This window comes from Lolium rigidum, chromosome 6 (genome assembly GCF_022539505.1).
Source record: "Lolium rigidum isolate FL_2022 chromosome 6, APGP_CSIRO_Lrig_0.1, whole genome shotgun sequence".
In the NCBI taxonomy this organism is placed as follows: Eukaryota; Viridiplantae; Streptophyta; class Magnoliopsida; order Poales; family Poaceae; genus Lolium; species Lolium rigidum.
Window position 1 is genome coordinate 44,587,182 of NC_061513.1, and position 25,243 is coordinate 44,612,424.

General features: G+C 43.6%; 3 protein-coding genes across 5 annotated transcripts; 1 reads left to right on the top strand and 2 right to left on the bottom strand.

Moving 5' to 3' along the window:
• The first annotated feature begins 797 nt into the window (after positions 1-797).
• Positions 798-6,180, top strand: LOC124660238 (probable auxin efflux carrier component 5a). Its single transcript, XM_047198030.1, has 5 exons — positions 798-1,697; positions 2,154-2,239; positions 2,755-2,912; positions 5,701-5,777; positions 5,881-6,180. Exons 1-5 carry the CDS (start codon positions 952-954, stop codon positions 5,951-5,953), a joined length of 1,140 nt encoding a protein of 379 aa, XP_047053986.1. The 5' UTR covers positions 798-951; the 3' UTR covers positions 5,954-6,180.
• LOC124660239 (haloalkane dehalogenase 2-like) lies at positions 3,472-9,229 on the bottom strand. 3 transcript variants are annotated; one of them, XM_047198032.1, is made up of 15 exons: positions 9,101-9,229; positions 8,981-9,029; positions 8,787-8,848; positions 8,425-8,525; positions 8,261-8,330; positions 8,105-8,174; positions 7,677-7,733; positions 7,538-7,605; positions 7,382-7,462; positions 7,132-7,209; positions 6,884-7,039; positions 6,658-6,810; positions 6,325-6,389; positions 4,604-4,652; positions 3,472-3,634 (listed from the first exon to the last, which is right to left on the bottom strand). In XM_047198032.1, the coding sequence occupies exons 1-14, from the start codon at positions 9,212-9,214 to the stop codon at positions 4,646-4,648; spliced, it is 1,131 nt and encodes a 376-aa protein (XP_047053988.1). In that variant the 5' UTR covers positions 9,215-9,229; the 3' UTR covers positions 3,472-3,634; positions 4,604-4,645. The 3 variants fall into 3 exon arrangements, with proteins under 3 accessions (XP_047053988.1, XP_047053987.1, XP_047053989.1); XM_047198031.1 differs by lacking the exon at positions 3,472-3,634 and adding an exon at positions 4,159-4,482; XM_047198033.1 differs by lacking the exons at positions 3,472-3,634; positions 6,658-6,810 and adding an exon at positions 4,159-4,482.
• Positions 9,230-17,323: 8,094 nt separating this feature from the next.
• Positions 17,324-20,310, bottom strand: LOC124666886. Its single transcript, XM_047204216.1, has 5 exons — positions 20,113-20,310; positions 18,957-19,076; positions 18,665-18,808; positions 18,384-18,566; positions 17,324-18,269 (listed from the first exon to the last, which is right to left on the bottom strand). Exons 1-5 carry the CDS (start codon positions 20,113-20,115, stop codon positions 17,493-17,495), a joined length of 1,227 nt encoding a protein of 408 aa, XP_047060172.1. The 5' UTR covers positions 20,116-20,310; the 3' UTR covers positions 17,324-17,492.
• Between the last annotated feature and the right edge of the window lie 4,933 nt (positions 20,311-25,243).

Below are 25,243 nucleotides of genomic sequence, written 5' to 3' on the forward strand. Positions count from 1 at the left end.
TGATTTAGCAGTCAAGAATCTCAAAGATTTCAAGCATAATCTCGAACTTTTTGAAGGTTGTGATTAAGGGGTTGTTGAAGATATTTAGCATATCTTTTATGATATGTAATCTCTTCCTTACCCCTAACAGGGTTATCGCCTCTGCCTAGTTGATAAGTTTATTAATAAAATCAGATTGTTTGCTGAAAATATGTAACCATATATAAGCATATGAAAGGCTGTGTGCATTGCTCCTATTTCGAAAAAAAGATAATGTGTGATCTACAATGTGAAAACCAGGAACGCAGGTACATATATACACTGGCTGGTGACGATCTCTGGAGCGATGGACCCGAGCCGAAAGTATGTAACAATCTACGTACGTCCATTTCAGTCTCGTCGAACGGACTTGCGCACTTGGCTTCTTTCGGCCGCACGTACTACTGTTGCACGCACCTGAAGGCATGCACGCGCGTGTATGCACGTCCATTTCACCGCCTCCTTCGATAGTTCGATTACTCGTCAAAGCTAAGCGAACCCAGATAATTTACGGATGTCTCTCTCGCTACACACGCGCGTACGCATGCAACATAGATTCGAATGAATTGTCAGCCAAAAGCGCGCGAACAAGATCCTCCCCCTCCCTCAGCTTAAACCTAACCGTCCCTTCAGCCTCCCACTAGCTCGCAAGCCAGAGCTCAGTGACTTGTCCAAAACCTGGCCACACACAGCCACGGCCGCTTGCTCAGCAGCTCCTCGGCCCGCTAGCTATAAAGCTCGCCACCCCAGCATACCCAGCCTCTCACACTATAGCGATCCACAAATCGCATTGCACACACTCTTGCTCGATCGATCTCTTGCACAAGATCACACGAGTCAATTAGTTCGACAACAAAGAGGCGGAGCAGGAAGTGAAGCTGCGAAGGGTCGTCGTAGCCGGCACCGGAGAGGAGGAAGAAGCTTAATCTGAGAATGATCGGGTGGGGGGACTTGTACAAGGTGTTGGCCGCGACCGTGCCGCTCTACTTCGCCCTGTTCCTCGGCTACGGCTCGGTGCGGTGGTGGCGCATCTTCACGCGGGAGCAGTGCGACGCTGTGAACCGGCTCGTCGCATTCTTCGCGCTCCCCTTCTTCACGTTCGAATTCACGCTCCACACCGACCCGTTCGAGGTCAACTACCGCGCCGTCGCTGCGGACGTCATCTCCAAGGCCGTCATCGTGGCCGTCATCGCCATCTGGGCCAGGTTCTTCCTCTCGGGCGCCGGCAAGGGAAAGGGCGGCACCGCCGGGAGCTGGTGCATCACCGGCTTCTCCCTCTCCACGCTAACGAACTCGCTCGTCGTGGGAGTGCCGATGTTGCGAGCCATGTACGGCGAGTGGGCGCAGCAGCTCGTCGTGCAGCTTTCTGTCTTTCAGGCCATCGTCTGGCTCACGCTGCTGCTCTTCGTGCTCGAGGTCCGGAAGGCCGCCATCGGCATGTACGTCGACGTCGCCAAGCAGAGCGTCGTCGTCCACGACGCCATACCCGAGTCGCCGGTCAAGGCCGACGTCGAGGCGGCCGTCGGCAGCGTCGATGAGGCGGCTGGTGTCGTGGCGGTGACCGTCAGCGGCAAGCCTTCGGTGTGGAGACTGGTGAAGACGGTGGCCCACAAGCTGGCGCGCAACCCGAACACGTATGCAAGCTTCGTCGGCATCACCTGGGCCTGTGTTGCCAACAGGTACGTGCACTCTGACGTGTAGCTCACCATGCAGATGCGTGCATGCTCATCGATCGCCCCTAACAAACTAATGCTAGCTCCACAAACCCTTGCTCAGAATTATTCTAATATCTCATCTCGCGTATCAGCTAGGAAATGCACTACCATTTTTTCTTGCAGCTAATCTATCTACCCTCTCGATCGAAATCAAAACCCAGCTTTGAGTACTTAGATTAAGTATAGTCCTCTCCCTTTTATATGGCCATCAACACCCTATTCACCCCAACGCTGTGAATCTAGTATAGTTGTCTAGTTGAGCCACTCGATCAACATGAAAATGGTCACACAATTTGTTTTTTTGTCTTTTCTGCTCTCCAAATGCATGCATGGTAGATAGGGAATGCAATTTGGTACCCTGCCAAAAAGTTCGAATAACTTTGTGTGCTTTCTGAATTAATTAGCTTAATTGGCATGCAGGCTACACATCGAGCTGCCAAGTGTCCTTGAGAATTCGGTGCTCATCATGTCCAAGTCAGGCACAGGAATGGCCATGTTCAGCATGGGTGAGCCATAAACAATAGACTCTATATATACTTGTGCAAAACCGTGCCCATTTTATCCAGATGTATGTGCACTGCTAGCTAGTACGTGTTAATCTTAATCGCTGAGGTATCGTATAGTTGTCGCTTCCCTAGCTTCACATCACTACTTGCATGTTTCAATCCGTATCTAATACCCCATCTGGTAGTAATACATATTCCTACAGATAATTACCCAAAAGAAAGAATTAATTCTATGTAAGAAGTAGCAGAATATTTACAGGGGAACCGATCCATCAAAAGGCACAGCTGCATGAATGTTCTATCTGTACGTTGCATGCATGGTCGGTCGACAGCAACTTAAAACAACAGTTAAAGGCGAAAGTAAAAAAATAGAATATTTACCAGAGAAACTTAAATTAAGATATTATTCTACTTTCAAAGTAATTAAGAGATTATTCTAGAGTACTCCGTTGTACTGTGAAGTGTGACTCACGTAGCTAACTTTTTGGAGCACGTGCGTCGTTTTCTCTCTACAGGATTGTTCATGGCGCAGCAGGAGAAGATCCTGGCGTGCGGGACGAGCTTTGCGGCGCTAGGTTTGGCCCTCAAGTTCGCCCTCGGGCCGGCCGCCATGGCCATCGGCTCCATCGCCGTCGGCCTCCGGGGAGACGTCCTCCGCGTCGCCATCATACAGGCACGTAACCGAATCAGTAACCGCCCCCTCAATTAATTCTTCTATACTCCAAGCACTTACAGTACTAGTGGTCTCGCACTTTTGTTAAGCTCAGACTGGCATATATACTTCCTCCACCACCAGGCGCCCTTAAGCTTCCTTGTTCAATAAATTAAAACTTTGACTATGATTTATAATTATAATATATCTATATAATTTGTATGAATATATATGAAATAAAAAGATTTGTAAAACAAATGCAACGACATACTCCATTATTTATGCATTCTATAATTTAATATATTTGTGGTCAAAGTCATGCATCAAAGATCGTGTGAAAAAAGTGCTTTATATTTTGGGACAGAGCGGGACTACTGCCTCAATCCGCAAGTAGCTGACGTGCTAAAATTCGTGCTGTCCGATCTTGCAAGTTTTAACTAATTAGCATACTCCCTCCGATCCCTATTAGTTGACTCTAGTATGAATGTATTTAGATACATTTTTGTTCTAGATATATTCATATTGATGGCAAGTAATATGAATTGTGTATAAAATATTTGAGTTAGGCAAGTAAAAAATATTACCAATAGAACGGTAATATAATATGTATGATTAACCATTTGACTAACATATTTGCACAAAAGTAAAGATCAAGAACTGTTTTAAATCCAAAATGAGAATTGTTATATTCTAAAAGACGTCGTATCCTTTTGAACTTCTAGCTCTAGACTGTTTCCTGACACCTGAGAAAAAAAATACTTTGGTTAATGCCACGTAGAGTTGGTAGTATGCTGATGTCAATGCATCCGGCTAGACATGCAAGTTATAGACTGCTGTCGAGATTTTACCACTTTACAGCAAAGTCACGGAACTTCACTTCTGACCATAAAGAAAACGTATCTAGCTTAGCCGGAGCTTTTCGGTCCATTTACTGCCCACACTTTAAACAAAGGATCACGAAAGTCATCTACCATAATAGCATTTCCCCGACATTAGATTCGCATCCAAAGGAAAATATTACCGCAGAAAGCCGACCAAAGGTTTTGTTTAGTCCAAGAAACAAAAGCATAGCTAGATTAGGTATGATCGTTTCAAGACCACAAACACAAATGTTCAACCCCTAGGTGAGATTCTGAGTCTTAGTTTATCAGCACCAGTGCACCACTAACCTCACCACTTTGGGCTTTAAGGCCAACGCTGCTTCCAGAGCCACAAACATGAAGCAAATGCGTAAAAGCTAAGCATGCACCAAAAGAGCAACATCAGATTAATAATAAATCTAGAATCACATTGGTGCGCATTCAAAACAATAGTTGTGAAATTTCAGTCAGCAGAGATATCATCTTGGTCATCTAGCTTGATCTTGTTTAAGAGAATTCAAATCATGCACAGACAAAGGTCAAAACTGAAAAACATGGGTGAACTAATGAACCAGATCCAAGAACATGGGACACCAACCGATGATTGCCATTTGCTGTCCGGAGACATTTAACATCACTTTAGGCACTGTCTTATCAATGGAATATATTGGCCTTCAATGGGGCGGCACAGCTTCTCGTTTTCATACCAAGAAGAGTGCATGTCCTATTGGCTATTGATGTGCCACATTTTGATGCGAAAACATAGAGCAGACCGTTGAAATCAGTCGGGAATCAAGAGTGCTTAAATAAAGGAAAGTTTGTTCAAATAAAGTGCAAGCAAGGGCACAGTACCTGTTTTTGACATGTTCTAGAGCCTGGCCCCATATGATGTAGTCATCCTCTGAGCAAAGTCCAAAACAGCAAGTCATTAGCGACCACTCATCAGATGCTTATCGCATAGGCATGGATCAGCCTAAACTGTAAGTTAAACACTAGCACCCATATAGTAATATGGAAAGTTCGACAACAAAATCTGATTCAGGGTTTTTAAAACCAGTAGTTGCCATTGTGGAGTTGGCACTTAGACGATGCACCAAGTTAGTCCTACTACTCATCATGTCAGCTAATGCACACTTCACAGGAGATGAGTTAGAATCATCTAAATCAGTAATAATTTTGATGTGGGTCGGGGTTAAAGAAGAATTTGTCCTCTTTGATGCCTGACTGATATCCATGTCATCCCCTCATAATACCCCGTTTTGCCACTTCCAACCCTATATATAACATAATAAATAGATGTGAAGTGGTTCAGTTTTGCTTTGTGTGACAAGCACTGATTATTAAGGTATACATCGCTTCAGCTTACCAAACTGGAGGTAACAAGGGGGAATTTTACTGTGAAAACTATCCTCGGAAATAGTTTGAACTTAGTTATGGTCTCCAACAATTTGTGGCCTAAACAAGAGGGAGGATAGTGGTAATGCTATCATCTGGTAGGTGATGGCAGGGTTAAGTTGGTTCGATCTCACATATCAAGAAAATGTTTTGCATATCTTTCCTTCTCATTTTTGAAAACAAGATTTGGCATACTCTCCTAAATTCAGCTTAGACCACTAAATTACATATATAGTTAAGAAATACCAAATCACAATAATTTTAAACTTTTTACAACTATAGACCTAATTGTACCACTTTTGGAACTTTCAAAGTTTAAATCTTGAAATATATTGGCGTATTAAAAAGAATCAGTAGAGGTCACAATAATTTTAAAGTTTTTCCAACTATAGACCTAATGGTACCGCTTTTGGAACTTTCAAAGTATAAATCTTGAAATATATTGGCGTATCAAAAAGAATCAGCAGAGGTATTACACTATATTGTTGGTGTCATTTTGTCTGTGACTAAATAAGGAATATAACCTGACTAAGCTTTGTTTGAACATTCTGCAGGCTGCACTACCTCAATCAATCACGTCATTCATATTTGCAAAAGAATATGGGCTGCATGCTGACGTCCTAAGTACTGCGTAAGTATTTGGAACTAACTACAATCTACAAATAGATGAAGGCAAATTCTTATGCAGACAGCAATTTCTTAGCCTCACACCATTTTGTTGTTAAATTTTGCAGGGTGATTTTTGGGATGCTTGTCTCACTGCCATTGCTAGTAGGACTTTATATAGTCTTAGAGCTAATTAGGTAGACGCAGAGACTTGGATACATCAGGAAAGTATAGATTTCCCCTGAAGCTGCCCAAAGATAAATGCTGACAACGGGTGTTATGAAATATCTGATAACTACATTCTTCATCCCATGAAACTGCAGTGGTAGTTATCTGAGTGCTATGGAATACTCTTAACACAACAAGAAGGCTTACTTATTTTGTTATTCAAAAGAATGTATTACAAGAATGTTTGGTTTTGAGTCTGACTTCTCTGTGCTGTGCCAGTGATTTTTACAGTGTACAACAGTTAAAAGGGACATTTATGCAGGATAACGTAAAATAATTCATTTACTCCTTTGGAATGCTGGAGGTAACTGAAACAAAGTAAATAGAAGTTTCAGCAGTATTACCTCAGTATACGTTTGATTATATCGCCTAGCTCTTCACCACGATCCTCCTGTGCATGGTGTCCTGCCTACAAAATAAGTCATCATTTAAAAAAAAATTAAAACTAACACCACACAAGGTGAAGAAAAAAAAAACTAGACATGAAATTAAACAAAAGAACATGTGTTGTATATCCCCCCACACAACCCAAAATCACCTATGACTAACACAAGGAAACATGAATGTAATCTGAAAAGGTAGTAGTTTTACTTTGATTCGTTTTCATTGTCGTTTAAGAAGTATTTTGGACAGAAAAACTTTCAATTTGATTTTGTGAGAAGAGTACAGAAACAAACCATGGGAATCTCTACAAACTTGTGTTTTAGGTCATCACAAAAATTTGCCACCCCATCGTAAGTGAGCCAACGATCTCTCATGCCCCAACATATTGTTGTCTTTGTATTCCATGAGTCACTCGCTAATATGCTCCTCATGGATTCGATGTAGCCCTGTACTAAAACATCCACTTTAGAAGATTTAAATTTAGCAAAACCATATGAAGAAGATAGATGAGCAAACTACCTTAAGATCCTTTCCCAGACCCCTTGTTATTGCATTCAGTGCAAAACCAGATGAACCTGAGACAAGGTATGGCCTTCTATATACAGTAGCATCCTCCTCCTTCATCATATATGGGCCACTACTAGTCAAGGCCTTATCACTAGCCCTGAGAGGATCCTGGAAGAGCTCAAACGAAAACACTAAATTTAAAAACACAAAGCATTGCGGTTATATGGGGACCAGACAAAATTGACATCATAGGTGCTAACCTGGGAAAATATCTCGCCCAACAAGAAGTTGCTGAAACATGCAAGGGTAGATGGAAGCTTTGCATGTCTGTCAGTTATCTATAATATGAGACATCCTGTGATCAGCATATAACTCTTGAAACAGAATGAAGCATTAAACTCATAAAAAATAGATGAAGCCTGCAAGTCTTAATAAATAATGAAGCTTCAGAGGGCAAAATTATGTATCTCACTAAAATGCCTGTACAAAATATACGCTAAGAAAACTCACCGGTGGATTAACTAGTATAAGATGGTTCAACTTGTCTTGATGTTCATTAGCATATTTGACCACAATTGGAGCAAAGTAGCCCTGCAAGTTTTTACATTATTGTATTAAATAAAATCTCCCACATACATTAACGAACACCCTTATGATGAGAAGCACCTGAACAACGATGGAGAGCTTGTCAGGAGCAACAGCATCGATTAGAGATTCCAGGGCTGAAGTATATTCTGGAACATAGCACTTCACATTACCAAGTAGTTCAACACTAGGCGTTTGAATACTATGTAGATCATTTTACCATCCAGAGTGTAGTCAAAACCATATTTAGGTTGAGGCTTGTCTGAGAATCCAAAACCTGCAGATACAGAGTTTTTTTGTTCTGAACTTCGACAAATATCTAACAGTTGCTAACTTGTGCCAACTGGGCAGAAAAAATAAACAGAAAATGACCTGGTTATTTATTAATCCGTAAAACCGATTAGGGGTTTGACAAAAGGGGAAAAAATAGAGCGGTATCTGCTTAACTGGTAAGACAAATCAAATCTACATCTCTTATGTTCTTGGGTTCTGATCTTAAGTTGTCAACAGAGACTGATAACTGGTACAAGTAATGACCAATATTTTTGCAGAATGTGTTTTGTCAACATATGTGTGAAATAGCTTTTCTCTGCCAACTTATGTGATTATTATGCATTTATCCAGCACCAAAAGAGGTTTATAACTCACCAAGCCAATCAAAAGCAATGGAGCGATACTTGTCTGATAGTACAGGTAGCACCTTTCGGTAAGAGTATGCCTGTAATCCAAAAAAAGACTCAGCTCAGCTGTTGTCAGCGCACTGCAAAAAAATAAAATGGGGCAAACAGCCACCTAAAAACCCACCTGAGATGGAAAGCCATGAATTAGAAGGACTGTGGGATTAGAAGAGCTCCCTGTCTCCACACAAAACCAGCTGAAACACAATTGAGTACATACAAGAACTATGATCTTTTTGCTGTATTAATATGCTTCTAGTATGCAAGACAACTTTATATAGTTCAACTCGCCTGAAAACATCATCCGAAGATTGTGATCCCTTACCCATGGTGAGACCAAAGAAAGGATCTTTTGCCTTCTCTTTGTTGCCATATAATGCATGAGCTTTTACCTGCAAAATTTTGAATAAGTCGTCAAAAATTCAACCGCATCTCAAAAAAATCAGTTATCAGCACAGGTGTGCACCCAAATCACTGGCTCAAAGTAGAACAGTCAGACAATTGATATGTCAATAGTTCGTGGTACATTAGCACGACACAAAATTGGCAGATGAAAGGCGAAAAAATCCAAAGATGTATCAAATTAAAAATGGTGTGCACTGATCAGAGTAAAACAACAGAGCAGAACAGAGTGAAGAGTGATCGCATCATACCATTCTCCCCTGAGCGAACCACTCGTCCGACTTACTCGGGCCTTCGGCTTCCGCATACTTCCCTGCATCAATCCCCACACAGAAACAACATCATCATAGTTAGCTACGCAAGCAAAATAGCCGACAGGAACCCAGCCAAACTTTTGCGCCCAATAATTCCCCACGGGCCCACACCCACACAGGCCCTAACTCACCGCCGCTGAAAGAGAAGCCGTCCCCGATGTCGTCGTCGACATACAAATCCTACATTAAGCACAAAATTGCATCAGAACCCAAGCCACATATCACAAATGTGGCCGCGGGCGCGGGAGAACCTGATCGTCGGGGCGAGCCGCGCGGCGCCAGCAGGGGAGGGGCTTCTGGGGGCGGAGGAGGACGAGGCGGGGGAGGGCGGTGTGGAAGCGCGGGGCGGCGAGCGGCGGCGCCATGGGAGGTCGGCGGGTGCCATGGGGGATCGGATTCTGCTGGTGTTTTGGAGGGAGACGACGTGGTGGGACAGGAGGGGATAGGGTTTGGTTGGTTCGGGGCCTGGTGCTCCTCCCGCCACAGTTCTAACGGCTCTGATCCAGAAACATGAACTTATATGGGTCCCACTTGTCAGTACTTCTGATGGGGGCTGCTAGCTTACTCGCCCAAATAGTCGATTTTTGTTGTTAGTACGGGTTAGGGAGGGGAAGAACACCTATTGTCGTCGTACAAGGAGGGGACGAGGAGCACTACCGTCTCACCGCTGAAGAGGAGGGGGAAGGAGAACATCTATGTTGCACCGCTGGAGAGGAGGGGAAAGGAGAGCACCGCCTTACACCGCCGAACTGACGGAGACCAACTCCACCTTCCTCACATGTCGGTTGCCACCACCATGGCCGGGGTACGGTTTTCCCCCACGCTGACTTGCCACCCCAGTATGTCTAAATCACCTCCCAGTGCCTTCTCCTGCACCGATGATCCACTGATTCCCAAGTTAGGATTACGAGAAGCTGCTCAAGTTTGTCAATGTCAATTAACAACTCCCATTTACATAATAAAATTAAGTCAGCAACGAATAATAAAAAATAAACATGATTTTCACTTACATAATATTTATATTACTTATTAAGCATACTCGTTGCTCATCAATAATACCTTATGTAATCCTAACTGGATCCCGAGATTAAGACACACTCAGACAAATTATTACTTATTAAACATACTCGTTACTCATCAATAATACCTAGTTATACGCCATCTACTGTAACCACTCAGGCAAACATCATGAATCGTTGTGACTCAAGAGGCAATTTCTTGTCTGGCTTCACTCCTTGATTCCTCCTCAAGCTCATTGTCGTCGAACAAATCATTCTCTTCTTCCTCGAGGGATTGCTTCCACATTAGGAGAAAAACACTCTTTAGTTTCTTCGAGTGTGGTCAATCCCTCCATACCATGTAAGGGCACTCCGGCTTTTGTAGTAGGAGCCGTTGAATCTGCGTCATGTGTACTTTCCCTTGAATGCCATCAACTATATGAGGGAATCTATTGAAGAAACACATTTTGCCGCAATGTAACTCTTAGCGATGACATTCGAGTCTGGTCATAGATCCACTACGATACTATGTTGGCCTGATAAAAAAACCATTAGATTATCTTCATGAGATCGAAGTACCGAAATGGATCTAGAGAAAAAAAGTCCCAACTTGGATCTTGACGAAAATTAGATTACATATCCTATCCCATCCTCCGTCTAATGATGTGTCATGTTCGTGTCGTCGTTGGGGTGGCACCCTAGCCGCGCTGTAGAAGATTCACTCGGACAGATTGCTACATGGAGTGCAAGATATAAAGCCAAGTTCTGGCAGTGATAGACCACTCCAGTCCGCGTTATGTGGCTCACCATTCTCAAGCATGGGAGCCACAATTATAACAACGAGGAAACTTACCACGGGTGTGTTGTTGTAACGTGTCATTCTGTATGAACTCATATACGAGTATGTTTTCCAGCTTCTTGACAATATCCAATGAATCTCAACAACTTCCTATGATCTATCATCGAAACTAACACTATCTGAAAAAACATACATTTGAGTAATTAACTAATCATGGCAATCACATCATGCTATCTCTCAAAAACTCGAAAGAAAATATAGACACAAAGCTTACCTCCTTTGAAAAAAATACTCAATTGCCTCACTGTTGTTGCTTGTTACAAGTTTTGCTGCGGTTTCTCTCCCGTCTGCCAGCTTCCCATGGTATACTGTGGCAAACCCACTGAACCCCACTGTTCGCTCAAATTTGTTGGTACCGTGTAGTGGCAGAGCTTGGCAAGGATGTCTGTGGGGGATTAAATTTAGGAGTTCTAGGGGGGCAAACACAAAAAAAAATCTAATCTAACCTTCAGAGATGTGCCAAATCGGGGGGGGGGGGGGGGGGCACCTGCCCCCTCCCCCCGATTAGCGTGTTCACACTATGACAACTTAAATCTAGTTGGCCTTGCCTCTGGAGCGACAATTATCTTCATGAGATCGAAGTACCAAAATGGATCTAGAGAAAAAAAGTCCCAACTTGGATCTTGACGAAAATTAGATTACATATCCTATCCCATCCTCCGTCTAATGATGTGTCATGTTCGTGTCGTCGTTGGGGTGGCACCCTAGCCGCGCTGTAGAAGATTCACTCGGATAGATTGCTACATGGAGTGCAAGATATAAAGCCAAGTTCTGGCAGTGATAGACCACTCCAGTCCGCGTTATGTGGCTCACCATTCTCAAGCATGGGAGCCACAATTATAACAACGAGGAAACTTACCACGGGTGTGTTGTTGTAACGTGCCATTCTGTATGAACTCATATACGAGTATGTTTTCCAGCTTCTTCACAATATCCAATGAATCTCAACAACTTCCTATGATCTATCATCGAAACTAACACTATCTGAAGAAAACATACATTTAAGTAATTAACTAATCATGGCAATCATATCATGCTATCTCTCAAAAACTCGAAAGAAAATATAGACACAAAGCTTACCTCCTTTGAAAAAAATACTCAATTGCCTCACTGTTGTTGCTTGTTACAAGTTTTGCTGCGGTTTCTCTCCCGTCTGCCAGCTTCCCATGGTATACTGTGGCAAACCCTCCGAACCCCACTGTTCGCTCAAATTTGTTGGTACCGTGTAGTGGCAGAGCTTGGCAAGGATGTCTGGGGGGCAAAATGGAATTTAGGAGTTCTAGGGGCGCCAAACACACACAAAAAATCTAACCTAACCTTCAGAGATGTGCCAAATCGGGGGGGGGGGGGGGGCACCTGCCCCCTCCCCCCGAGTAGCGTGTTCACACTATGACAAGTTAAATCTAGTTGGCCTTGCCTTTGGAGCGACAATAACAAAGTTTTGTCAAACGTGGTAAATTATTGCACCATCAAATAGATAGTCCTTTTTGTTAGTAGAAGGGAACATGTTCTGTCCCATGAAAGTTGTATAGTGTATCAACACTTTTTCTAAGTTAATGTCGGGACTTAACTTTGATTAAGTTCAACCTAAATGCCTATTTTGTTGAAACAAGAAGTAGTTAAAGAACACACCATCTGAAGGGTTTTTCTTCCGTGCAAAGAGGTAGCAGCATCCAATAGCAACAATAAGTAGTAGAATCACTCCGGATACATTAGTTGTTGCAATAGTTATGGTGCGTGTGCGTCACTTCCAGTGATCTGTCCATACAACGGTATAACTCAGAATGTAAATGTATTGGTTATTCTGGAACATAGATATAAGAGAGAATTGTTTACCATCCCAAGACCCCGTAGCAATAGGTATGTAGTTCTAGATCTCTAGTGCATTGATCGTAGGTCCTTTTGACGAATCATAGGTCTTCATAATCCCATGATAAAGAAGACGAGGAAAGGAGACACTCTTGAATTCTAGTTTATATGCACAGAACTTAGCTTGAGCATTCTGTGATGGGTCCACAATTTCACCATTGTACACTTTTTTTAGATAAAAGGAATGTTAAATTAAGAGTGAATTTCACATTTTTACCATATAGGCATTTGTGACACATATTACCCCATTTAGTGGAACTTCTACCAACATATCACATTTAGAAGGCTTTAAACACGTATTATCCCAAATTAGCATTTTTCTTGTTATTGTAAGATAGGATAGGCATGCTACGTCGATGTGGGGCGACAAAATATGTAAATATCAGGGGACATCATGGACGATTGTGTCAAAACTTCTTTAATAGCGCCTTCAATGGCGAGCCTAACATCTCCCATTTGAAACTTCTAGTGTCATTTGGAGTCAGATCTTGAATTTCTGTAAAATATGTGAATGTCCATCCATTTTTAATGGAGTCTTCCAAATCAATCTGGTAGGTTAGATAGCCGCTTCGCCTAATCATTGCAGTTTTCATGACTTTCGCAGGTAGCTTTCCTGGATACCGATAAAAATTGGTTTTGTAGTTGACATCCGTTGGGTCCCTGGAGTAGTAGAAAAACGGTTTTGTTAATTCTCAGTAAACTGAGATTTAGCTTAGAGCTCAGTAAAATCGTTAACCGTCCATTTTTTATGTGCTTTACGATTCGTTTTTGTGTGGGTTTCATCCTTTTCGGCCTGGTTATTGGTTTGTCACGTCGGACATTATACTGGGCCGGCCCATTTGTGAACCAGATGAGCTAAAAAGCGAATTAAAACGGTGGAGCTGGGACTTGATGCCGGGTGGCAACGCCGGGAGACGGGGAGAGTGGACGTAGCGGCTGAGCTAATCCTGTATTGTTGCTTCTCAAAGTACAGCCGGGCGTTCGGTTTACATGTTTGGAAAACAAAGGAATGCAAGCCTATACAGGAATTGGGTTAGCTATAGAAGTCAAAACTGCATGTTAAAGTTAGACTTTCCTGTTGAATGGCTCAAGGGGATTCCCTCGGACCGAACGTCCTCACTAAAAAAAACTAGATGATACCCCGAGCATTGCTGCGGACATGCTAAAAGTATACATATGTGGTACTATATCAATTTTTCTAATGCAAGGAATAAATAAAACTTTTAAGAAATTTATAAGAATGTTACAGATTTGCCTTTCCGAAGAAATAAAACTTTTGGACCGCATTTACCCGAATGGCATTTAAAAAAATACAATATACGAAACTTGAACCCAACTAAAGGTGTATATGCTTAAGTGCCCAACATATACGGTCTATGTTAGCACAAAATCAAATGTAAATAATGCAACTTTCGGATTGTAAATAAACGATTTAGCAAGACAATATGCAACAAAATGTTTTGTGCTCGCACTAATCAAGTCTCCTTTAACCTGTTTTATGCCTTTTAGCCTTTAACCTGGTTTATTGCACCATCCATAATCACTCATGCAAGCTAACTATACGCAATAACTGGAAGTCAGGAGACGTCTCTCCCACGAGTAGAAAATCGCTTTCTCGTGCTCAGGCATAGAATTATTCTTGAAATAGTGTCCATTATTATTTCTGCATATGTGCTAACAATTAATAATAAGTAAGTTAAAAATAGTGGACTGATAATGTATGTAAAGTCAACAAATCCAACTTGAGCTAGGGAGGGCATGGCGTCCGATTGGCATGGTGCATGAAGATTTCCATTTTTTAGAGCACCGTGGATTAAGGTCATATTTACCTACATCTCTGCAGCTGTGAACGCGGAAACCCCATTGGTGAAAATGGGCTAAAATGCAATTACATATGGACATAACTGTTAAATAAAATCCTTCCTCACCAGTGTAATTCAGTAAGCAAATCTGATGGAAAATATAAAGCCAGAGCCTCGAATCTTACATTTATCTGCAGTGGAAGGTGAAACGGATTTCCAGCAGGAATTAAGAGATATCATTGAGAATTTTTTTGAGAAACTGATATCATTGAGATTTGAGAAAATTGTTAATGCTTCGAGGACAACTTCATGATGGTATGGTTATAAAAAAATGAATAAAGCACGCCTTTACTCTTTAGTCCTGAATTCTGATTGTGACTTGTTTTTGCCAATTCAGAGCTGCAGTAGGGGCAGAATACCAAGACGGATCAGCTTGCTAATTGTACCTTCACGTGTCCCTATTGCAGGGCAAACAAATATAGAGTGGAAAACAACAAATATATCAGAACTTTCTCAAAAAAAAAAAAACAAATATATCAGAACTTAAATTTCAAAGATCGACTAAAAAGTAGTGGCAATTGGTCCTAGAAACAAACTACTGGAATTAAGAGCTGCACTTACGTTGTATGCTCCTTTTAGAACCAACTATAGACACGGCAAAATGATGGAACAATGGATTGTTGCCGAATCAGTAGAGAATACATCACAGTTCAGGAATTCTATACAACAAATGGAGTATGAGATTATTGCCAGGACACGGCTTATCTAAAAAATAATGCACTCGCAGGAAACAATAGTTCATGGCTTTATATTTGTAGCTCTCACTTGCTATCGACTGGAAAAATCTGAGGAAATCGCATGGAAATTTGGTAGAAACTGTAAAAGAGACATGGATTACTTGTCGTTCATTAGAATTGAGGTCACATGTCATCGAAATCGCGTTCGGCTGCCTGGAAGTTAATCAAAACATCAGCGCCCATTGTGGTGAGGAGGATCTCGGAAATGAATCGACTATGAACACAAAATCAAGTGTAAGAGATGATGGCTTATGCACCAACGAAAGGAAGTTTGTCCAGTGTAGTTGTACAGGTTATGATCCTCCTTGCTTGAGCAACCAGCACTTATAGAATCCAAAAGAAATGCAATCAAAACCGCAGCGAGAACCCAATGAAAAATCGCAGAGTTGAGACCACTCCAAGAGACAGATATGAGTAGGTGGGTGTGCTGGTAGTCCAATGGCAAGACGGGGAGCTTTTTAAATCTGGAGACGACATCGGGTCAATTACAGCTCGCAGATTGTTGAGCATGATGGCTGATGAATTGTAATCATGATGGGGCAGTTTCGCGAGCCTTTATGTGGAGGAGGGCATAGCAGATTTTGTAGACATGAATTCATATGTTACGGCGGCGGTGGGGGCAGCACGGAAGACGAATGATGCAGAAGGTTTTACAGGAGGAAGGCAGGAAGCGAGCCATTGTAGCGGGCTTCCTATCCAACCCAAGTAGTGGCACCCTGGGCCCATGTGAAGGAATTTCTGGGTGGAAAAGAGGCAGAGAGCGACCAGCGACGGGAATCGGGAGACACGACAACGCGAGGGAATTAGAGGTGACGTGGACCATCGGTCGGCCCATCTGGTCGAGGCGCGTGGGTCTAGCCAGGAACGTTGATCGGTCTGCTTCTGTCGTGTCGGTCTGGCGAGCAGAATCATCCCGTACTAATGTGAACAATGCGGCGGAGGTGAAATTTGTTAATAAGGTTATGTGGATCGTAGTGAGACCAGAAAAATAGGATCATCTATTAAGAAAGAGAAGATACTTATAATGGATAACCTAATAATTAATGCTTCATTTTCCTAGCCATGCGTAAAGAGTCCCACTCTTGTATGGCACCTACCTTGTCACAAAGTTGTGCCAATACCTTCCTAGAGTACGACGTAAAATGGACTTCCGACCTTGATAGCCGCCGAGATATTTCATATGCGGGGTAAAAACTTTTGCACGCATTTTTCGCTTGTGTCATAAAAAAAGAACCACCAGGTATAGGTGTCATTTTTGTAGGGGAAGAAGAGGTGTTTCTTATCTAAATTTCTAAGATCTGGCTGATTTGTCTTCAAACTAGTGATTTGATGCTCATGTTCTTTGAGTTTGTTCTTTACTTTGATTACTTCGATCTGGTTAGCTCATGTGAGATTTGGGTTAGTGGAACATTAGAATTGAGAGCGGTTTTCTCACTTCGGTCTGCTACAATTTTAGCACCGATTGACAGATTTTTGTTTAGTATGTTGGGAAAGATATGTCTGCTTGTCTTTCAGTGGCGATTTGTGATTTCAACGTATATCCAACTTTTCTTCAAGTAATATCGAAAAATGTTTAGGCACTTTGAATGCATAAGTGATACGTGTGACTTATTCTAAGTTGAATGAAAATTAACTTAATTCTCAGTCAAGTGATGTCATCCAATCTCAATTGCAATCTCATGCTAGCACGATTCACGAAGGTTTGAGGTATTTTCTCTAATTGAAACCTCACTTTTACAGCTGGAAAAATCTCAGTTGGAACCCAACTTACACCTTGTAAATGCACGAATTATGATGTAAATTCCATGGTGTAGGACTGGCCTGAGAGCTAAGTTAATCTCACAACTGCCGAAACAATACAAGGTGATGACTGATGATGAGATACTCTTACATCCCATACATATATATAAAAGATAAACAAAAAAGTACAAGGAGACCAAAACTTGCCCATGAGGACAGCGAAATGAGACCGGGGGTGATCGGAGCTCCACGACTACGCTCCCCAAGAGGGTAATGACACACCGTCATGTCGTCGTCGAGACCGCAAGTATTGAAGGGTTAAACTCTTAGCTTGTGGTGCTGTAATCTTGACATGTCAAAACTTCATTAATCCACCTTTTCACCGAAAAATTATGATGATCACACCATATTGATTCAAGCTTATTTCCCGGGGAGAAAGAGAGGGTGGGAAAGGTGATCTATACACATGACATTATATCTCAAGCTCTCTAGCTAGACCTGTAAATTTTGATGTATCTATTTCATCTAAGACAGATGCAATTGCCATCGCTGGCAACGAGCCGGCTGACCACCGTATGTCATCCCTTGGACGCCGGCGTCGGCGGCTGTGGATAAGGGTCGGTCCAACACTCGTCCTCCGCCACCGCCTTCTTCCACCTCCTGTTGAATATCTGCAGCTCCGTGTACGACCGCAGACGCACCGCGTACCTGTCCGCGGCCGTCGACGCCGAGGACGCTCTCGCCGTCTTGCCAACGTCGCCGAGCGTGGGGATGCCGCGGTGGAGCACGTACTCGCTGTCGACGATCCCGACGTTCATGCTCCGGTCGCCCTGTGCGCAGTACCCGAGCTTGAAGTCGAGCCCCCACGCGAAGACGAGGTCGTTCTGGATCATCCGCCACGCGCACCGCCACGCCGCGCGCGAGAACACCGGCACCATCATCTCCACCCACCCCGTGCACGGCGGCCCCGTGCTGTTGCCGTAGCACCGCCCGCCCCCCGCCGTCTTGTAGAACCGCCGGTGCACCGCCCCGCCCCGCCGCGCGCGGGCCGTGAGCCTGTGGTGGATCTGCGACCGGTGGTCCAGCGCCGGCTGCGAGATCTCCAGCCCTTCTTTTCGAACGATCCCAATGTACCTGAGGGGATCGAAGCCATCCACCTCAATGTCCTCGTCCCAGAGGAAGATGTAGTCATACTCGGCGACGAGGTCCGGGTGCAGGAACCGCTTGCCGAACCACCACTTGGTCTGGTCCGCCGCCGCCACGTGCACCGCGCGCCGCGACCACGGCAGGTCGCTCCACCCGTCCACCGCGCCGTCGTAGTGGAACAGCATCACCGTGAAGTTGGCCGCCGGGAACTGCATGGTCATGATCACATCATCGTTATATTGCTGCCTAAATCGAGAAGCGAAGCGATCGAGGGGATGAACGAGCAGCTCAGAATGAGCTGAATGATCGGTCGTGGCACGCACCTTGGAGACGAGCTTGTCGACGACGGCCTTCTGCTTGACACCGACGGGGATCGCCAGGAGGCTCTTCGCCGTCCGGGCCACCCTCCGCTCAGGGTTACCGCCCAGGGACTCGAACTCGAAGTTGGACTTGTCCTGCACGATGCCCCTCGGCAGGGCCTCGCTGCCTGGAGCCCTGCACTGGTTCTGCACACGCACGGACAGCAACAGTTGTTCAGTGTTCTGAAGCTGAAATCGATGTGTCCGTTTCATAGAAGTTCCTGCTAATGATGTCTCTGACTGACCTCGCACATGTCACCGGGTTCTTCCGCCGGAGGCGTCTCGGCGACGGTGGCGTCTACGTGCACATCGCTTGCCGGTGGAGCAGGCCTGGATGACTCCTCGTCAGTGGCCACTCTCCTTGGCTGCAGCTGCAGTATCGACAGATTCTGCAGGAACAATCGAGCACGTCAGGCGTGACATTTCTGCAGGGCCTCTACTGCATATCTGCAGCATCGACACTTGATTCGTGTGATGTGAAATGCGATACTCATGCTTTGCTATCTACAGTAGTACGGTGCAGTAAACAGCACAAACCTCCTTGTGATCGACCGTGACGATCGTGCCGGCGACGAACACCAGCACCAGAAATATAAGCGCCGCCGGCGGCAACACGCTGGAGAACCGCTTCTGTGACGGATCGCCGGGTGCCGGACCCTGCGACGACAAGGCGTCAGAACGAGCAGCAAGTGAGCAATTCATCGACCATGCAATGTGCCAAGACTTCAGAGATGGGCACAGACAGCTGACGGAAACAGAAAGCAACGTAAAGGGGAGGAAGGTTAAGCAAACAGAGGCCTTTGCACGCAGAGGGGAAACCCAAGCGAGGAAGGTGAAGCTATGCCAAGGCTCGCCCAGAAATCTACTGCAAGGGTGGCCCCGAAGCAAAGAAACCTTCACCAGGGTTAAGAAAGAACTCAGCGACGGCAACCTCTGTGGCACTCGGAAACAAATACAGTAACTAAAAATAGCAGCAAAACGTGCGCGCGGGGAGAAATTGTTTTGAGAGGATTTTGCATCAAATCAGCACGAACTCAGTCTATGAAATGCTCATGAGATTAAAAATGCACATGTATCAGGATTAATCAAATGGAACGAAAGTAATCTCTGTCTGAATTCTGAACAACTTGAGTCTCCCCAGAAGAGCACCTGTCTAAAGTAAATGATTTCTGAATTCTCAATCATTTTTGAAAAAATACTAAATTCTGATTTACTCGAGTCTCGCAAGCAGAGCACCTGCAGTCTACAGCCCATAGCTGCAATAACGGTGAAATTTTCGGGGGAAAATAAGTTTAATAGAAGGAAACAAATGGAGAATTGCCGCAGAGCAGGGCATGTAACTGAATTCACACGGAGGAAACGTGATTAAATCCCCAACTGTTTCTCCCGAGAATTCCGAAACCCCAATCTTCGAAAGCAATTCAGTGAGCTCCGGGAGTGATTTGATTTGCTGAACTAGTGCTGTGTGCGCCGTACACACTGAAGAAACTGAACAGTTCGTAAAAGACGGCGGAGAGCGGCACGAATTCAGGGGAAAGACGTTAGGCCTAGTTCACAGGAAAAAAATACAGAAACCTAACGGAACTCTATCCATAGCACCTCGAATGGACAATCTCGAACCCCGAATGAATCCGGCGGAGAATTATGATGGCAAGAAACAGAGGAGATCAAGAACAAGAAAGCGGCGGCTTACCATGGCGAGGCGGAAGAGGCGATCTTCTCACGAGTTCGTCGAGGGTTTGCGCCAACTGCCGGCGACCATCGACGGGACGGAGTTCGTAATCAGAATTCTGCGAGGACGCGCGGAAGAAGTCGGAATTGGAGACGAAGAGGAGGACTTCGAGAGAACGAAGAGGAGGAGTTTGGAGGGAGGCGAGTAAATGGTAATGGAGGGATATTTTAATGCTTTAAGCCCCTCATGACTCATACCTTTTTGGTTCCGTTTCTGAATGGTATTTCCTTTTTTCCTTATGTACCCCTGAAGTTTCACTTATTTGAAGATACCTCCGTGGATGGGTTTATGGTTTAGTGATTGTCGCCAGCCTCATCAGTTTTCACCTATATTTGTGACATTTTGATGCTACCTCATCCAGTGTTGAACATACATCATTATGAATACATTTCACCAAAAAGTTGCACTTAGCTATTTTATTGTTTTAATCTATAGACTAACTATCAAATTGGTTGAGCTAGCATCGTCCAGTATGTGTTTTGCCTGTCTTGTACTGTGCATCCATAACAACATCTATGCCATGCAATGATGCAAAGACACATGTACTAACTTGATCAGCATGCAAAATCATAGGCTAACGACGTGGATGAACATAAGTTTGAAGTCAATGGGTGAAAGTGCTAGATTTTGAGCTAGAGAAATTGAATTTTTGATATAGTACGGTCGTTGTTTATAATTAATCAAATCATGACAGAACACATGGTATGCGTACCTACTAATAAAAATGAATTGTGTGCTAGTTATATGAAAAGGTGAACAAATGTTATTGAGCAAAAATTGGTGAATACCAGGGTTTGTTATGAAAGATGCCCAAATATTGCCTTTTATATAAAAAAAGATGCCAAGATATTATTTTTGAGAAAGTCAAGATGGATGACTCTATGTGCCCCATGGAGGAGTCGTCCTTTCTCTCTTTATTTTCTTCCACCAGCTAAGAAACTCCCTCATTTTCTAAAAATACAAAATTCCTAATTAGTCCTCTCAAACTCTGCCAAAAATACAGCTGTACACAAGTACTCGCTCCCCAGCAATCATTTCCGCTAATAATCACACTTTCCTAAATCTGGATTTAGATTTGATTTCATTAATTTGAGAATCTATATAGAGAGAGAAGCTATAGATGGTATTTAGCGATAACTTTCGGTGGGCGCAAGCGAAATTAATGAGACGACCTGCCAAGAGGGGAATGAGCAGAAACTTCCTTGTCAGTGGGAGGCAGGGCCCACGGTCTGACAGTTTCGAAGATTATATACTGACGCAAGAAGAATTCTTGTTCTGGCCAGTACCGGTGAACTCCACGAGTGGATTTCAAGGTGTGGGACCCCATATCCATTCCGCACGCCTTGTAGGAAATCGTAAACTACTGAATCCTAGTCCTACGGTCCTACCATGATCGGATCCTCTGCCACCCTTCATCGTAAGCTTTGAGCAAAAAATAGAGAAGTGTGGCCTTGTATAGTCAAACACACCTCACGTTTGTTGTAATAGGAGTGTGTGCTTTATGAGTAGCTCTCAATGTTGCCTGGTCACGTTTGAAAAACTAGGTGAAAGAAAACATGGAAAGTTAAAGTCCAATACTTCTAGAATTTTTTGACTGTGATGTTTCAGGATTGGACCTGAGAAAACAAAAAGGTAAAAATTGGCATGTATAAGTAGTCAATTTTTAAAACTCCATGGCAAAGAGGCGATCGGATTTAGCCGGCGGGAGGGTTCATGTTCTTCGTTTTTATGTTGTTTTCCAATGTATGTTCGGTACGGTGAGACGGCGGCTACATCCCTAAGTCGGAATAAGGTCCTTTCCGCTCTATTCTCGCTCAGGTGGTGCATGTAGTGCCGACGAAGGTCGCGTGGATTCATGTGCCCCGACAGATCTTGCGGTATCTAGTTGGTTTTCGTGTTCGTTGGTGTAGTTTGAGATTGGTCTCTTCTGATTTACGGTTGTCATCATTGGCGATGGTTGTTGCTCTGATGTGCTTGTCTTTTGGGATCTTAGAATGACAACTTTTCGTCTATCTACTGCAACAAGGTCTACAACTACAAGCTTTTACTGGCTCCGTTGATGAAAGGGCGAGGATGGCGGAACGCCTTCGGCTCGTGCTAATATATGTAGTTGTCACTAGGTGATCTAAAAACAATATTTGTAATTTTTATTACTTTTAAGGCTGTTTATACCATTGTTGATGATTATTAATAGATCGGTGAAATTTTTGCATTTAAAAGAAACATAGTTGAGAGTCGACTATATTCTTTTGTTGACCGTGACATTTCTAGATTGGACGAGAGAAGGGAGGTACAAACCGCTTAGTATGAGTAGTCTAAAATTTCAATCTCAAATATAGTTCAGTCGACTATATTTTTCTGAATGAAGTACCTAGTGCTGAGTTGCTATCATTTTCACGGATCCGACTACTTTTCACCTTCATGCCAAGACGAGAAGAAATGCCCGGCCCAGCGGCTTATTCCAATCCGTGAAGTAGACCTGCACGAATGCTCAAAAAATAATTAAAAAATAATGTATCCACCCGTCATCCATAAAGTTGTGGTCTTTTCAAGTTGAAGCTAGAATGAGCAAAAAGAAATGCATAATATAGTGGACCAGATAGAGATAGCTACCTAGCTCCGCCACTGAGATGAAGCCATTACACAAGATAGGTGTACATATATGCCTCTCCATGATGATATAGATAAATAACCACTACTGGAGTATTATTTTTTTGGATGCCAAAGAACGTACTTGCCGCTGCATCCCCCAACCCAGCCGTATTCACGTCGTCATCGAGCAACCGGAAAACAGCCGTAGGAGGCTAGCTCCACGCGAATCATCAATCGTCCCTTTCTTCTTTTTCGTTTTTTTAAATCTTCACAATACCAGAATGGCTTGGTCGCTTCTAGATGATTTTAAGCAATGGTCTTCGTCAACAAAAGCAGTCACGACTCACGACCGTCCTCAAGGTGACAAGATCTTCGAGGTGACAATTAAAAGTTGGATTTTTCCTGGACAAAGAAACTTCTTTTGCTGGACTTGCCCATCATCCTACAGGCTACAGCGGTTTTTCTTTGTTTCCATGTGGAATGTGGAGCGCCTATGAAATGGTCCGACACGTTAAAAAAAAAGTCCCACAAAGGAAAAGAGGCCATAAACTGTCCAGGAGGCGATCTCATCTACCCTCAACCGCCACGGCTGGTTCCCCAGCCCTCCGCTGGTTGCTACGACACGGCAAGAGGGTGGCAAACCTCGGATTAGGGTGACTGCCCCATATGATCTTCGAGTTTTTCATCTCCGGTGAAGGGACATTGGGGGCGATTAGAATAAATGTCCTTCAGCCCGCCTCAGATCGATAATCTTTCCAGAAGGAGTGAATGACCATCGATGGGGCCGAGTTTGAAGTTGATCGCCGGTCATTAGTTCGGACATGGTAAATATTTGTCTACGGCGGTGGTTTTCTGGATGGGATGACGACGCGGGGAATTGGCGTCCTCAAGTTCCCCTCCACTGATGAAGCTCAGCCAGGTATGGTTTCGTCAAGGAACTTGCGAGTTTTGTGTCCCACATCTCTATCTGTCCAGAGTTGATATTATCTCCCGGCCCATCTCGGTACATCCCATCCAGAAAACCGCCGATCCGCCAACCCATCCAGCTAGCTTCAGATGGCGATCTCCCAAGATCACGATCGCCGACATCTTCTAGTCTGCCCCATGACTTCCTAACTGTTCCTTCTACAAGCGGATGGATTTTTTTCAATCTTTTATGGACACGAGCTTCGCTACGCCGGATGCCTAGAAGCGGCATCGAACTTTTCTCATGGGGCACAGTCGAGGGTCGCACAAGGAACATGGTGCTGAACTTTTCAACGATTTTATTATTTTTCTTATAAAGATGTTCTTATGAGGGCTGAGTTCACATATACATGGCCTTACATCTTTCCGCAAGAAGAAGAAAAAGGAAAAGAGTCTGCGATATTTCCGTGCTAGCTGAACCTTGTCTTTTTTTGAGGAAAATATTGGCATTTTTAATCAAATCAAATCAAATCATTACAAAGTATCTCCCGGATGCAATCTGGTGCAACAAAACGGAAACTTATAGATCCAAAAGTTTCAGACCGACAAGCTAAAACATGAGCCGATACTTTTTTCTTATAAGGGACATGGAAGAAAGAGTAAGAAATAAACTTTGAAACCTCCTTCTTGATGTCCTGAATGACCACTCCCAAGAACGAGCGACCAAGAGTGGAGCTGTTGATGCGATGCACCACCGATAGGCAATCCCTAGCCAACATGATCTTGTTGTAGCCTTCCTCCCGAGTGAGAGCCAATGCATGCCTAACGGCAAGTGCTTCTGCAAGTTCTGGCACTGTGACATCCGGAATGAGCTCGCTGCAAGCAGCCATTCACCGTTGTGGTTTCGAATCACGACGCATACTCTCATTCGGTTGGACGACGAGAACAAAGCTGCATCCACATTTATCCAAACCGTACCTGTTGGCGGTGGATTCCATTTATCATCAGCTAGACTGGAATCACACCTGTGAGAAGATGGTTTGCGAAGATGTAGCTCGATCATGTCAGTATATGTTGAATATGACCGAAATCTATTTACTTGTTGTACTATGGAAGGAGTCCTAAAGGACTACTGCGTGTCAACCGTGCTAGACGTAGCACATCTACAACTCTATTTCCCAAGAAAGAAAGTTGTTTGCCGGGAAATGCACTTTGGCTCATAGGAGCATATGCTCCCATTATGTGAATCCATATTTTAAAGTGTCAAAAAATTCTAAACTAAATTTTTACATGTACATCTAGATATTTTATGTTGGTACACAAGTTTTCAAGAAAAAAAACATTTTTCTATGGCTCCTGTAAAAAGACAAATTTTGATGCTGTAACACGACTACGTACAGGACATTTTTTTGTCTTTTTTGTACACACCACACAAAATGTTGTTTTTCCATGAAAACTTGTGAACGAATATAGGATGTCACGATGTATACCAAAAAAATTATGTCAGATTTTTTTGACATTTTTTAAATTATTTTTTTATTATTTTCTATAATGGGTGCATATGCACGCGTGTGCCAAAACGCCACCTCCGTTG

Bases quoted from the DNA above. Each gene is read 5' to 3' on its own strand.
- LOC124666886 (XM_047204216.1), bottom strand. The intron at 18,809-18,956 runs GTTTGTGCTGTT...TTGTTCCTGCAG, and splicing joins TCACGGTCGATCACAAGGAG to AATCTGTCGATACTGCAGCT. The intron at 18,567-18,664 runs GTCAGTCAGAGA...GTGCGTGTGCAG, and splicing joins AACCCGGTGACATGTGCGAG to AACCAGTGCAGGGCTCCAGG.
- LOC124660238 (XM_047198030.1), top strand. From the start codon at position 952: ATGATCGGGTGGGGGGACTTGTACAAGGTGTTGGCCGCGACCGTGCCG. The intron at 1,698-2,153 runs GTACGTGCACTC...ATTGGCATGCAG, and splicing joins TGGGCCTGTGTTGCCAACAG to GCTACACATCGAGCTGCCAA. The intron at 2,240-2,754 runs GTGAGCCATAAA...TTCTCTCTACAG, and splicing joins AATGGCCATGTTCAGCATGG to GATTGTTCATGGCGCAGCAG.
- LOC124660239 (XM_047198032.1), bottom strand. From the start codon at position 9,214: ATGGCGCCGCCGCTCGCCGCCCCGCGCTTCCACACCGCCCTCCCCCGC. The intron at 8,849-8,980 runs GTGAGTTAGGGC...GGATTGATGCAG, and splicing joins CGGCTTCTCTTTCAGCGGCG to GGAAGTATGCGGAAGCCGAA. The intron at 7,040-7,131 runs GTTAGCACCTAT...GAGCTCTTCCAG, and splicing joins TGGGCGAGATATTTTCCCAG to GATCCTCTCAGGGCTAGTGA.